This window comes from Artibeus jamaicensis, unplaced genomic scaffold (assembly GCF_021234435.1).
Source record: "Artibeus jamaicensis isolate MK-2021 breed Jamaican fruit bat unplaced genomic scaffold, CSHL_Jam_final scaffold_461, whole genome shotgun sequence".
Lineage (NCBI taxonomy): Eukaryota > Metazoa > Chordata > Mammalia > Chiroptera > Phyllostomidae > Artibeus > Artibeus jamaicensis.
In genome coordinates, this window is record NW_026522045.1 from 943,620 (window position 1) to 959,422 (window position 15,803).

Here is a 15,803-nt window from a genome sequence, read left to right on the forward strand (position 1 = left end):
ACCCTGCTGTTCATACATTCCCCATAACCTATTTATTTTATAAATGGAACTTTGTACCTCTTGATCCCTTTGCCCATCTCACCCAGGTCCAACTCCCTTCTTCTTTGGCAACTACCAATCTCTTCTCTGTATCTGAGTTTATTTTATTTGTTCATTTATTTCATGTGTTCATTTGTTTTGTTTTTAGATTTCACATGTGAGTGAAATCACACATTATTAATCTTTGCCTGTCTGACTGATTTCATTTTTTTTAATGGCTGCCTAGTATTCCATTGCATGTGTATATACACATATACTGTGTGTGTGTGTGTGTATAAATTTTTATGGTCTGTCCAGAAAATATCTATACATGTAATATGAAAAATAGAGACATTTACTGAAGAAGATACAAGATCCACTGTACATAGGACAATGAAGCCTCAGTCCCCTTCAAAGTAAGAACCTTGGAACTTTACACAGCTCTCCCAATCACCATCAGCTGCCCTGTTGTATTTTCTTGAATCTCATTAACAGTCTGAAATCTCTTCCCTTTCAAAGGTGATTTTAGTTTTGGAAAAAGCCAGAAGTCACAGGGCACCAAATCTGAGCTGTACTGGGGCTGCTTCAACTGAGCAATTTGATATTTCACCAAAAACTTTGCATGCGATGCGATGTGATACATCAGTGGATGCATTGCTGTGATGAAACTGCCAATCACCAGTTGCCCATAGCTGCAGCCTTCTGAATTATCTGAATAATTTCCACAGAGAAATGTTCAAGATGAATGCAAAATTTGATGTAGATTCATTGCTCTACTTGCTCAGTCATTTTGAATGGGATGGCCACACAGTTCACATGCTCACTCAATGGTGTCTACCTCCCCCACTAACTAGTACAGTGAAGTCGTCATTGTTCATGCATGTGCATTCCAGTCCACTCTCCTTGGCTGTCAGTTTTCATTGATGTCATGCAAATGATTCTTGTCGTATTAACAATGACTGCATTTTTTCCAGGCCACATGCACACACAGACATCATTCATACACACACACATTTATCACACATACATACAGATATCACATCTTTATCTGTTCATTCATCAATGAACATTTTGGGTGTTTCTATATTTTGGCTTTTGAAAAGAATGCTGCAATGAACACATGAGTACATTTATCTTCTTTTAATTTTTTTTTTTGTTTTTTAAGACTTTATTTGTTAATTTTTAGAGAAAGGGGAGGAGAAGAAGAAAGAAAGGAAACGTCAATGTGTAGTTGCCTTTGACATGCCCCCCACTGCAGACCTGGTCTGCAACCCAGGTATGGGCCCTAACTGAGAATCAAACTGGCAACCTTTGGTTCGCAGGCCCACTCTCAATCAACTGAGCTACACCAGCCAGGGAAATTTTGAAAAAATTTTTATTGACAGTTTACATTCGATATTATTTTGTATTACTTAAGGTGTACAGCATAGTGGTTAGACAGTCATCTACTTTACAGAGTGTTTTCCTGATATTTCCAGTGCCCACCTGGTACCATACATAGTTATTACAATATTATTGACTATATTCCCTATGCTGTACTTTACATCCCTGTGACTATTTTATAACGTCCAATCTGTACTTCTCAATCCCTTCACCTTTTTCACCCAGTCCCCCAACCCCCTCTACTCTAGCAACGATTAATCTAATCAATACATTAATCATTGTATCTATGAGTCTTTCAATTGTGTTTGTTCATTTATTTTTCTCTTTGGATTCCACATATAAGTGAAATCATGGTATTTGTCTTCCTCTGACTTATTTCACTTGGCATAGAATATGCTCTAGGTCCATCCATGTTTTGATGGATAAGATGGGCAAATGATAAGATTTTACTCTTTTTTATGGCTGGGTAATGTTCCATTGTGTAAATGTACCACAACTTTTTATCCACTCATGTATTGATGAGCATTTGGGTTGCTTCCGTATCTTGGCTGTTGTAAATAATGGTGCAGTGAACATAGAGGTGCATATGTTCTTTCAACTTATTTTCATGTGCTTTGCATAAATACCCAGAAGTGGAATTTCTTGATCATATGCAAGTTCTAATTTTAATTTTTTGAGAAACCTCCATACTGTTTTCTGTAGTGGCCATGCCAATTTATATTTCTACCAACAGTAGACAAGATTTCCATTTTCTTTACATCCTTAGGTTTTATTTGCATTTCCCTGATGATTAGTGATGCTGAGTATGTTTTCAGATGTCTGATGGCCCTGTTTATGTCTTCTTTGGAACAAAGTGTCTATTCTTTCATTCAGTAGGATAACTTTCTTATTTTGTTGACAGTTTCCTTCGCTGCATAGACCCTTTTTAGTTTGATGTAGTCCCATTTGCTTATTCTCAGGTTTTTTTGTTGTTGTTGCCATTGCCATTGGCAGTCTGAGGCAAAAGAAAAATACCACCAAGAACAGTGACAAGGAGCTATATTTGTTTCCACATATGTTTTCTTCAAGGGAGTATAGGGATAGAAAATAGTTTTTCTCATGCCCTTCTCCTTTTCAGAATGTTTCACTTTGATACACAAACAGAATTTCTGAAATCAGTTTTTGTTCTAGAACAAATTTATTAAATTGTGCATCACTACATGGACATATATTACCTGGTGAAAATCTGTGTTATGATGAATGGAAAACAGTTTTTTGCCTTTTTTACCTCTTGCTTTTTTTTCTTCTGTGTTGTACAGATATCAAGCTTTCTGAAATATGTAATTTAGTACTTTGCATTGAAAATAGAGTATAAGTGACCTACGAAAAGTGTTTCTGCCTAGCAGGTCTCTGGAATGAGTCTGTTTCATTTAGGGAAGAGAGACTAGAAAACAAAAATCTCACTTTCATTCTGCTCTAAAAAATGAAGTGTATTGCTATATTTCTGCAACTCTTAAGTGGGATGTTGAACACTTTCTGAAAATTGTAGTGATATTTTCGGAGCTTAAACAAAAATATGTTTGTAGCAGTACCTATAACCGTTCATTGGTAAAAATGAAGTAGAATAAGTCAGAAATACATTCTTTCAGGTTTACTGACATCACTATGGACTGAAGTCTTAAAAGATTTAATGTCACTTTTTAGTAGGGAACAGGTTGATGGGTTGCTAATGTGAATGCTAATATTTCAGTACCATGATAAAGAACAGGGATAGGGGCATCCCCTTCTTAAATCATGTGCTATCCCATAAGTGTCAGCTGCGAAGTAATTTTCCAGAAATGGTCTGATTTCCCCATTGAATTCTGTTGTAAAACTGGAGCTGTGTTCCCATGGAAAATAAATTTGGCCCCAGGTTATAATAAAATACCTTGAAAATTTCAGAAAATCTTATAAAATCAAGTATTTCTAGACACAATTGTCAGTACCTGATAAAATACTAGCACAAATTATTAATACACAGTAAGTGGGTCTTAAAATAGCATGCCGTGAAGCATGCTATTATTCTTCTTTTACAATTCCAAGTCTATTACTATTCCATTTAAAGACATTTTACTTCTGTAATTGCTGTTGATTTTTAATAGATTCAACTCTAATTTTAGAAGGTGAATTTGGCATCCTATGTTCTTCATGGTTAGGCTGCTTACCTTTCTCTAAAGTGTTCTTATCAATTCTCATTCATAGATTATCAGCCATAGAAGGAAGGCAGAGGAAATGCTTCAAAATGGTAACAGTACTTGCTTCTGTTTTGTGGCAAATTTGTTTACTTATGTTTTTATATTTCTAAGTCCCCTGAAGGGATCATTCTCTTTTTTTTTTCTTTTCAGTTTTATTTTTTAATCCTCACCTGAAGATATGTTTATCAATTTTAGAGAAAGAGGAAGAGAGAGAGAGAGAAACAGAAACTTCAATCAGTTGCCTCCCATACATGTCCTGACTTGGGATCAAACTCACAACCTAGTTGTACCTCAACCGGGATGTAAACCCGGTGACATTTTGGTTTATGGGACAGTGTTCCAACAAACTGAGACCCCTGGCCAGAGCAAGAGATAATTTTCCATAAATATATCTTCTATAATTAGGAAAAAATACCATAATTTTTATATGTATAAATTTAGATATAAGATACCTTTAGTCAGAGACAAATATATATTTCATTTATTTTGTGCTTCGAATAGTAGTGATAGTTATCACTTCAATAAAATTTGTGAAACTGATGTAATTAATTTCTGGATAAGTACCAATGTAGAGCATACTACTCAAAATATAATCCTGGACTAGAAGCGTTAGCGTCAGCTTAGAACTTGTTTAGAAATTATCTGGCCCCTTGGCTCAGGCTCAGCAAACAGCAATCTGGGTTTTAATAAGGTTATATTGTAGAACTACGGCAGAATCAATCGCTGTCTCTCTGTCTCTGTCTCTCCCTCTCTCCCTTCCCCTCCTCATGAGTGATAAACACACACATACATAACCTATATGGAATATGTGTATTGGAAAAAGACGATATATACTTTTTTTCTAAGTTTTTTTGTTGGTGTTTATTTTTTACTGTACCTTGTACATAAAAAAGATATGAGGCACTTTGCAGGTATTTATACTTATGTGTTTTGACTTAGCAAACATGTTCTGCATGGTTATACATTAAATAATTTTGCCTAATTTATAGATTTTCAAAACCCACTAACAGATATAATGACACCAGCAACTTGTTGTAGACTTGAATGTGTCTGCCCCAAAGTCATATGTTAAAGCCCTAACATCCAGAACCTTAAAATGTTACTATTTGGAGATAGGGCCATGGGAGAAGTAATTAATCTAAATGAGGCTGTAAGGGGGGGCCCTAATCCCATGTGACTACTGTCATAAGAAGAAGAGATAAATACACAGACAGCACACAGGGATCACCATGTGAGGACGTAGCAAGGAAGTCAAGATATACAACAAGGCAATAAGCGAGACCACAGAGGAAACCAAACTCACTAACAACTTGACACTAGATTTCCAGCCTCCAGAATTGTGAGAAAATACATTTCTGAGTTGAAGCTACTCAGACTGTGGCATTTTGTCATGGCAACCCTAGCAAACGAATACATAAGTGTTTATAGAAATGGTAATATAATTCAATCTAACATCTAGTCATTGATTGCCTTTAGATACTATTGGATTATGTTCCTTAACAGAAAGCTACAGCTTTACAAAGAGTGCCAGAGAGCAGTATGACAAACTGTCCACCATGCACAGCAACATGGTAAAGCTCTATGAGAATCTTGGAGAATACTTTGTTTTTGACTCTAAGACAGTGAGCATAGAAGAGTTTTTTGGCGATCTCAGCAACTTCCGAACTTTGTTTCTGGTAAGTAATAGATCTTCAAGTATTACAAGGCCTGTTGCTTTTGTTTTTAAATAATTTATTTGATTGGAATTTTATATAACTTCTGACCATATTGATTTGTTATAGCCTTTTAACAGGAATTGATAGATATTTTATACCCGGGACGTGAATAAAATTTGTTAGCTGATTTAATGTATACTGGAGACTGAAATGAATTATCTTCAACTTTGGGTACACATGGGAGTTTTTCTTATTTTTATAGAAAATAAATGGCGCTTAAATGATCCTGATTTTTATACAACATGATATTATAATTTGATCTAGCTTGAAAATTCATATCTAAAATATTATTTCACTTAATACATTAAAATACTATGATTGATTAACAGGTTTATTTCATAGCCTAGATGAAAAATGGATTCTAAGTTGAACTATATAAATTATCTTGAATACTTAAAGTTTCTTTCAGAATGTGGGCTCTTGTTTCCAGCTCTTTCTCAGGGATAATATTAAATATTAGCATTAATTGAAGGGGGCAATTAGTCTGCCAATTATGATGCTAATGGGAAACCAAAGTTTTGCTGTATAAACAGTGTAGAACTCCTGTGCATCCAGCTGTGGAGCAGAAGAGCACAGACTCTGATTATGGTAGTAAAGAAAGATATGCACTATAGTTGATATCAAACAGGTAAAGGTTCATCTGTTTTAAAGAAGGAATTCTAGCAGTTATCCCAAGCAGGAAAACCAATTAGCAAAGTAATTTTTGCAGTTTGAGGTATGTTTCTATCAAAAGCAGTTGTTTGTTAAATAAGGCACCCTTTCTTAATTAATGGTGGGTACCCCATGAAATCACATGGTTTGGGTGTCTTGTGCAGCCTGTGAGATACAGATATGTTTGTGGAAAGCATTTGCTTTCATCTACCAGCTTAGAACATAGGACCCAGAGCATGCCCCAGTGTTGGTAACAGAGGTGAAACCACAAGCTTTCATAAATATGATAATTTATCTTCTTTTTTTTGCTGAGAATGTAACTTGTTTTGACCTTTGGTGTTTGCCTCTTAATAGACACACATTTTTAACTTTTAAGCTGGCCAATCAGTAGTAAAATGTGTTATACTGATAATGAGTGGTTGAACTAATTTCAAAACTTAAAAGTCATAAATATATGAACATATGAACACGCAGGTTATATTTACTTAGATTGTTTTCAAAATGAAAAACAAAGTGTGTTGAAAAGGAATGGGGACCAGAAAAGATACTTTAGTTGACTTATTGAAAAGATAAATCCAATGGATTATATTTGTAACATCAGTGTCTATGGGTGAATGGAGAGAAATAAATGTAATTAATATTATCAAGTGCCTTGGTTTAACATGGACTGTACCTTAAAATATTGCCTGTATTCCCCCACCTCCTTAATACATAGACACAGGACACAATTTGATATATTTCTCCCATGTTAAAGCATTTAGTGAAGGAACATTTCCGTGTGACAGCTTATGTTTAGCCATACTAGCCAGGTACTTAGAAGACATGCTAAGAAGTATACTTGTAGTACTTGTCAATCATAACTTGTTTAAAACATGTAAGAGTATAATTGTTAAGAAGACTTGAGTCTGTGACCTTGGGCTATCAGTCACAAGCTACATGACTGTAAGTCATTTATCCTTTTTAGCTATTTGCTTATTTATTTGTTTATTCATTTATTCACTTAGTAAAATGTTGGGATTATATTGTTGATCTCTAAGAACTTATTCTTTAGTAGTCTATGAGTCATGGTTAGAATTTCAGAGAGAGAGAGTTATATATGTGTATTACATACCTAAGGACACACATGCATATATATCTACTGGCTTTACTTTGCATGTAGCTCAAGTAGAGGGAAATGATTTGTCACAAGCCATTTTCATTCTAAATAAGTTGACATGTGGAATTCCAGTGCTGTGTGCATTTAACTTCTTGAGAAACTGCTAAGATTGAGTTTTGAAGCTTTCAAAACTGGTAACCAGCCTCTACACTGTCCCAGCCAGCCATTGCCATCTTAGACAACACTACTACTACTGCTTCTATCTACCCATCTTTAGTGATTGGCTCACATAAAAACTAGGTGTGCGAGTTATTAGCTCTTTTGAACTGGGTTGGCCATGTAATCTCTCTGTATATCTGTTCTTTCTTTTACAAAATATGGATAAATCCTGCCACATCTTCCTCACTAGTATGTGAAAACACCATGTAACATATACTATGCAGATGAAGATTATTATTAGCTATTCTCTGTCCATTCATTTGATTATTATGCATTAAGAACTAAATTGAGTTTGGCAGTGCTTTGATCTAGAGATAAAATGAAGAGAATAGTCTTTCCTGATACATAGGTTGAAGGAGAGAGGCAAATGAATGAAATATAATTGAATAAGCGCTGTTATAGGAATATGTCAGAATGGTGTAATAATACTAAGGAGGAACTGCCTAACCCTTCCTGAGCTGGCCAGAGAAGCCTTCACAGAGAAAGAAACATTTGGGCAGAGTCTGGGAAAATCCATAGGAGTTTGACAAGCACACTTTGACCAGCAGATTTGAGGGTTTTACACCTGACCTATAAGCTGAGCATTCCTAAATCAACATCACCAACTTCAGTCAATCATCTGTGTCCACCATGTTCCTGTCTCACAGTGAGCTTAAAAGAGAGTTCACTCTCCCCCGGGGAAGGAAGGACCCTGAAGGTGAGATAAAAATTGTAATCGCCGGAAGTTCCCATTTTTTTTAGTGTTTTGTGTGTTTGACCTCAGGGTTCTTAGTGCTAAAAGCATATTGTGCTGTAGATAGAAGCAATAAAATACCAGTAGTGCTGAGAAGAAAATAAGAGTTCTGATTCATGTGCTACCAAAAATTACTTCCAGATGAGCTCAGAGTTTCATTTTGTGAGATCTATTTGGTATGTGTAGCATAAACAAAATGCACATACCAAAAAATCTTTCCCAAAGAGATATCCTCTAAAGGATGGGAAAGTGGAATTAAACAAAAGGTGTTGACATGGATTAGGACCTTTTTCAAAATAATAACATTCAAATTAATGAAAGCAAAATTACATAATCTTCCTGAGATATTGCTCTATTAATTATTCAGTATCATTAATATTCAACTAATGAAGATATTAAAGATATTCAAGATGAATGTCCTGTATGACTATATTGGCATAAAGATATATGTTATTGGAAGCATTTCTAATTTCAGAATTAAGACTCTTTCCAGTTGGCTTCTCTGAGATTAGAGTTTTAAAAGCTGCTTGCATTGTAGGCAAGATTAATTAATAATTTCTAAATTTAGGTTAAATATTTTGTAGAAGAAAATAAAATTCCATATTTATATAATATCTAAATATCTTTCTTGCTTATTCTTTATTTTTCAGTCATTCTACTAGTTCAAATACTTGACAGTCTTTTTTAGAGGCATTATTTTCAATAGAACATTCAAAATCAGTGAACCTTATATGTTTTGCCACCATGGAGTATCTTGCTGAGGCATAAAAATTAATTACAGCAGTTGAGAAAGTGTTTGAGGTGAATGTAATATTTTAATAAGTTTCATAGCTGTAAATATAGAAAATACTTTTTCTTTTTAAAATATGTCACCTTCCTATTGCTTCTGTATATTTTTGTCTTGTTTTTTAAAGAACAATTGTTACCTAGGCACTCAATAAATATTTGTTATATATGTGTTCTCATTCTATATCTCACATATAGAAATATAGGAACAAGGCTTTATAGAATTAGATTCATTGACATAACTTAAGAAGGAAATGTTATCATTACTACTAATCATGCTAGAATATTTCCCCTTAACAAAATAAGTGCTATTGTTCATTTGATAAACTTCAATAATTTTAATCAGGACTTTTCCTTTAACAATTCTTGAACAGCTGTTAGAGGAACATCAGAATGACTAAGTGTTAGGAAGCTAAGTAATATGTATAAATCATGTAGTTTCATTGCATTGTTCAGTCTTATTGCTTCTACCTCCTACATACCTTTGAATCCATCCATTTCTCTCCAAGTCCATTGATGCCATTTTAGTTTAGGGCCTCCAGTATCTCACCTGCTCTATTATAATGATGCCCTGATGGGTGTCTATATCTGCTCCTCTTACCATTACTAACTTTGAATGTCATCCATTTGGCCTCAGGATAAAATCTATGCTGTTTAAAATTAAAGTGGTTTACAAAATCTAAAGAATTGTGGTTGCTTAAAGGCCAGACCATCTAAGTATGTCTGAATGAGCCATATATAATCACTTAGCATGACCTCTTCTCCCAGACTGGGAAGTCAGGTATGGAAAGTGAAAGCCACACAACAACACAACAGCAAGTACCAAAGAGGACCTGAATCTGTTAGAACAGGGAGAAACATTGGGAGTGTACAGTAGTATCAAAACTAAATGAAATCTCAGTCACAAATGTGTGATTGTCACTGTGCCTTAATTTCTCCCATAGCTGGTATGGCATGGGGAGTTGTGGGAACCAAAGTCACTCTTAATTCTCAGTTAGAAAACACAGTTAGGGGTGTGCTTCTTTCCATCTTATTAGTTGTTTTTTTAAAATCTAAACTTGTCTGAGACCTCCTTGTGTTGACTCATGAAGATACTTAATTTTCAGCTCTCATGCCTCTCAAGCCACCTTCCTCTTTAAAGAGGAAGGCAATCATGTCTAAATCAAAACTATGATTGGAAAGCCAAAGTAAGCATCTGCATTTAGGTAGACTCAAAATACTAAATTGATAATATACAGAAGATTGTATTCATTCATTAAAAGCAATTTACTTTTAAAGAAATGAGGAGGAATTTTTGCGTTGAAAGATTGCATATGTAATTCCTGATCTAAGAAGACTAAGTTATTTTGACACATTTTTAAATCTGTAATTCATGAAACACTTGACATTTAATGGTAAATTTAGTGCAGTGTTATAAAAATTCTGGACTTACATAAGAAACCAAATGTATTCATTAACAAAGAAGAGACTTAATCATATAAACTACGTTATCTAGAATTTCATCAACTAAAATTTCTATTAGATGCCTCATAAATTGATACATCTTTCCTTTGCCAATAAAATGGTAATTAATATTATGACGATGTCCTTAATAAACTATAAAATCCTGATGTGTCGCTTGAATAGTATAGTTTTATTTATAAGATAAATGTCTCCAGTTCTCATCACCTGTGAATTCAGATAGTAGGGGTCACCTTAGTAACAATAATCCAAATATCACAAATTATTTCTTCTTTACTCATTGTGGCAGGACTAAGCTCCCTGAAAAGTTTCAACTCCCAGGAGTACATCAGGAGTCATCTCCTCTTGGCTCAAAAACATGTCATCTATAATCACCACCTGATATTTTCCCACAAATATTTGAGTGCCTGCAATTCTAGGATGCCATAACATTGAACAAAACAGACAAAGCTCTGTCTTTATTTCTCCAGCTCCCCTTTACTAAATGTCTTTGCTGATAAAGTTGTTTTCTTGGCCCTCAGTGGAAGTACCTGCCTATGTCTGGGCAGAGTTTGCAGTCTCCTACTGCTCCAAATTTGCCACCAGTCCTCAGAGTACCGTAATGGTGTTATCCTCAGTGCAGAGATAGCCATGCTTCACAGGACCCTTCATAAAAACAGTTCTTTTCCCTTCTCTCATGATCCCCTTCTCCCTAGTACCTTAAATTTTTTCAAGTCCTGGAGAGATGAAGGGTTTAAGATCATAAAACCCATGATTGCACTCCTTCCTCCATTTTGTTCAGGTACCAAGGCATGGATCTTCCTTTTCCTAAAAGACAGAGATAAATAGAACACCAGCTCAAATACTTTCATGCAAATAGAGCCCCTGAGGACCCACCAGCTCCCTCTATTTAATCACACACACTTAGATAATTCCCTTTGAGCTCAGCTGGGACCACCCATGCTCCTGTAGCCTTAGGTTTACTTTGATCTACTGCAATTCTTTGAAAATAGGCAATCCATGTGAAATATATGGTAACTCTATTAAGCAGAATATTTGACCAGAATACCTCATTCTCTAGCTGTGCAGAGAACAGCCTTTACCTTATTATACACACATTTTTGTATTCTTCTTTAAAAAAAGGTCTCACCTATCAACTGTTGTATTCTGTTTGACTGTTTACCTTGGGCCAAAAGTAAATGTCTGATTTTTCTAAAATGATTGTTCCTCATATATGGAAGCTAAATATTACGATATAAAGAATGGAAGGAATTTGTTATAATGTAACTGTGCAAACTGGGCTTTGGCCACTCGAAACCCTTATATATGACCCAACAATTTCTGTTGAAGGAAATAGGTATTTATTATTATTAACAGGGATCCTACCTTTGCAGGGTGGGGAGATGGGGTGGAGCTGAGAGCATTCCTGCTCAGTCATCCTCCCCCTGAGACCCAGAATTTCTCTTGTTCCCTAAGACTACAAGCCAAAACCACACCCAGAAGTTCCCCATTTCCTTATATGTCCTTTTGGAGTTTAAGCCAGCCATGCAAACAGATCTCCATCTTCTCTGGAATGTGCACTCATGGGTTTCAGAGTCACCATCTACTCGCAGCAACTCTCTTTTTTAGGATCAAGGGTGCGCTCCTGTCAGTCTCCATGTAGGGGTTTAGGAGTTATGTGCTGTGCTGCACTGGATCATGGTGTCTCAGGTGCTAGGAGCCTGGCAAGGCACATGCCCTAGGAGTGGGCTCTCATCCATGTGTTGTCTAAGCACCTGGTGGGTCCAGCATCTTGTTGTCTCACAAGTGCTCCCATCCATGTGGGGAGCAGGGTCAGAAACCCAGAACATCTATCTGCTAAAAGCCTAGAGAGAAAGCTTGTACCAAGCTTCAAAGAAAGAGAGTGACTTTTCCATACCAAGTGCCTGTACTAAGAGTGCAAACAAGTAAGGGGGAGAGAGCCTTTCCGTGCCTTTGCTTTTAAAAGTCCCTCCCAAAATCCTATGTGCACAGGAAGCCAGTGGAAGTGTCCAGCTTTTCCTACAGTGCATCAGTGCCTACCATTTTGTCAGCTCCTTGTTATTGTTGACCCACTTTGAGTCAGCTGCCACCTTTAATCAGGGCAAAAGTTCCCCAGCTACACACAGGCACACAGGCATCTGTCCATCCAGGGTGCGGCACCCATCTGGCCCCTGGAGCTCCCAAGCTAGCACTTTATGAGCTCTCCCCACCCCAGCTATGTTACCAGTGACTCTGCCAGAGTGTGATCTCACAGTCCAGTCATCTTTGTTTACAATTTGCCCCAGGCAACAACCTCCTTCTGCATGCAGTTCATACCTACAGGTTGTTTTATACTGCCTTTGTTATGCAGTGTGCCTTAAACCTCATGCCTTCTCCATCAGCACACTTTCCCCCTTGGAGAAGGCATGGTATTTTTAATCTGCCACCTCAGAAGCCTTCATGTGTCCTACTGCTTCTTTGCAGGATTGGGGGGTGTTACCCTGTCTCCCGGAGACCTCTGGTATGACCTACCCCATTACAGTATTGGCATACATGGTATAAAGGAAACCCAAATTACCCAACATAATTAAAGTGCCTATTGGTATAAAGAGTGTTTAAATGTGTATACATTTTAGATTAATATTATACAACTGTAAAATATTATAAATGTTTTAAAAATATTTCTGAAGGTTGTTAAAATTGTTTTTGGCAAGCTGAATATTGCCCTTTAAAAATATACAACAATGGAGACCTCCGGCCAAGATGGAGGAGTAGGTAGATACACTGTCCCTCCTTGCACAACCAAAATAAGGGCAACAAAAATTTGGCAACAAAAAAATAACCAGTACTGATGGAAAATTGAACTGTATGGAAGTCCGACAACCAAGGAGTTAGAATAGACATATTCACCCAGACTGGTAGGAGGGGTGAAGTCAGGCAGCCAGACAGAGAGGGGTCACAGCAAAAAAAAAAGCAGTGGTTGGAGGACCCCAGGCACACAAGACAGCAGCGGGAAGACCCCAGGTGTGCAGGAGACGGCTAGCAGACCCAGCGAGGCAACAGATTGTGGAAGAGTGCGGTGAACATGGCAGCTGGCTGACCAGGCAGTCCTACATTTGTGTGCAGGTAAACCAGGCAGGTAAACCACATGACCTGGGGTCCCAGCGCCGGGGGGGGGGGGAGCCAAAATGCACTCATTGAAAACACCTGTGGGGGGTTGAAGTCCCTGGAGAGGCTCCCAGCCTCACAGAAGAGTTTGTCGGAGAGACTCATAGGGTCCTAGAACGTACACAAGCCCACCCACATGGAAATCATTACCAGAAGGGCTCAGTTTGCTTAGGGGAAGAAGAGGAGGAGACTGAAATCCAACAGAGTGAAGCAAGCGCCATTGTTCACTCTCGGACCCCTCATCCACAAACAGTGTCACAACACAGCAATGTGGTTTTCCTCGCCCTGGTGAATACCCAAGTCTCCTCCCCTCACTATGTAACAGGTGTGTCAAGACAAAAAAAAAAATGGCACAAATGAAAGAACAGATCAAAGCTCCAGAACAAATACAACTAAGTGACAAAAAGATAGCCAACCTATCAAATGCATAGTTCAAAGCACTGGTGATCAGGATGCTCACAGAATTAGTTGAATTTGGTCATAAATTAGATGAGAAAATAAAGGCTATGCTAAATGAAATGAAGCAAAATGCACAGGGAACCAATAGTGATGGGAGGGAAACTGGGACTCAAATCAATGGAGTGGACCAGAAGGAAGAAAGAAACAACCAAACAGAAAAAAATGAAGAAACAAGAATTCAAACAAGTGGAAATTCCAACAAATGGAAAACTTATTTGAACAAATAATAAAGGAGAACTTCACCAATCTAGCAAAGGAAATAGACTTCCAGGAAGTCCAGGAAACTCAGAGAGTCCCAAAGAAGGTGGACCCAAAGGGGAACACACCAAGGCACATCATAATTACATTACCCAAGATTAAAATGAAGGAGAGAATTTTAGAAGGAGCAAGAGAAAAGGAGGCCATTACCTACAAAGGCGCTCCCATCAGACTATCAGCTGATTTCTCAGAAGAGACCTTACAGGCAAGAAGGGTCTGGAAAGAAGTATTCCAAGTCATGAAATCCAAAGACCTACAATGAAGATTGATCTATCCAGCCAAGCTTTTATTTAGAATGGAAGGGCAGATAAAGTGCCTCTCAGATAAGGTCAAGTTCAAGGAGTTCATCATCACCAAGCCCTTATTATATGAAATGTTAAAGAATCTTATCTAAGAAAAAGAAGATTAAAAACATATATAGTAAAATGGCAGCAAACTCACAATTATTAACAACCACACCTAAAACAAAAACAAAAACAAACTAAGCAAACAACCAGAACAGGAACAGAACCACAGAAATGGAGATCACATGGAGGGATGGGAAGGGGAGAGAGAGGAAAAATGTACAGAGAATAAGTAGCATAAATGGTAGGTAGAAAATAGGTGAAAGGCAAGAAGAATATTATGGGAAATGTAGAAGCTAAAAGACATAAGTATTACACAGGGACATGAACTAAAGGGGGGAAATGGGGGTGAGAGGATGTGCAGGATGGAGGGGAGTGAAAGGGGGAAAATGGGACAACTGTAATAGCATAATCAATAACATATTAAAAATTATGTATACGACAATGAAATAATTAATACTGAAAAATACTAAGAAAATCAGTTCAATGTCTACTTTTCTTATTGAAGTCTAGTAAGAACTAGAACCAGAAAGCAAAATGCAGTATTTTCAGTTCTAGTAACAATACCTCAAATAGAATTATTCAAGGAAGTATTCCCCATAAATAAGTTATTATTGAATTATGTCGAAACACCAAGCAATAGGAAAGTTGTAAGATAAGCAGTAGGGTATACAATCTGACCTTTGCCAGTAGTCTTAACATTATCCAAAGCTACTGATTATTATCCACGTCTGCTTGTTGCAACCTGAGTAGGAAGATCCTGAAGGCTAATGGTTACCAGTACCATTCTCTCAGCTTGTTGAGCTAGTCTTGATTCAGCTTTATCCTCATTTGTTTGTCTATTTGCTAATCAATTTTTCATTAGAAAAGATGCCCTACCCTGGTAAAGGTAGTGGGAGGCAGTACTCTCCCTGGACACCTACCCATGGAGCTCCTTTTGACTGATCTGCCTACTTTTTCCTCTCTTCGTCTCCCCCCACTTCCTCCCCAGTTGCTTTACCAAATTGGTCAAGTCACTTCTTCTAAGAAACCCAACGTAACACTCCCATTTTGGCCAGGAAACCTTTCTGTGTACTTCCAAACCTCCATAATAGCCCATTTTCTTTTGTAATATCTTTATTTTCATATCTTCTATAATCATCACTATAATTAGCCTATTTTGGATCAAGCACAGTGCTAATTACTAAGGACAAACAAGAATCCCTTAATACATTCATAGCACAATGAATTAAATAACCAAAGATGAAAAAATCAAAATGTTAGCCTCCAGAGCTTACATTTTTGTGGGAAAGGAAACAAATCAAAGATACAACTACTGAT

General features: G+C 37.0%; 1 protein-coding gene across 3 annotated transcripts in view; it reads left to right on the forward strand.

Annotated features, from left to right (window-relative positions):
- DIAPH2 (diaphanous related formin 2) overlaps positions 1 to 15,803 on the forward strand; it is a 914,916-nt gene that overhangs the window by 610,183 nt on the left and 288,930 nt on the right. For all 3 annotated transcript variants that reach the window (XM_037165779.2, XM_037165780.2, XM_037165781.2), the window contains one exon: positions 5,126 to 5,290. In XM_037165779.2, the coding sequence (XP_037021674.2) occupies positions 5,126 to 5,290 (165 nt within the window). The remainder of the gene's footprint in view (positions 1 to 5,125; positions 5,291 to 15,803) is intronic.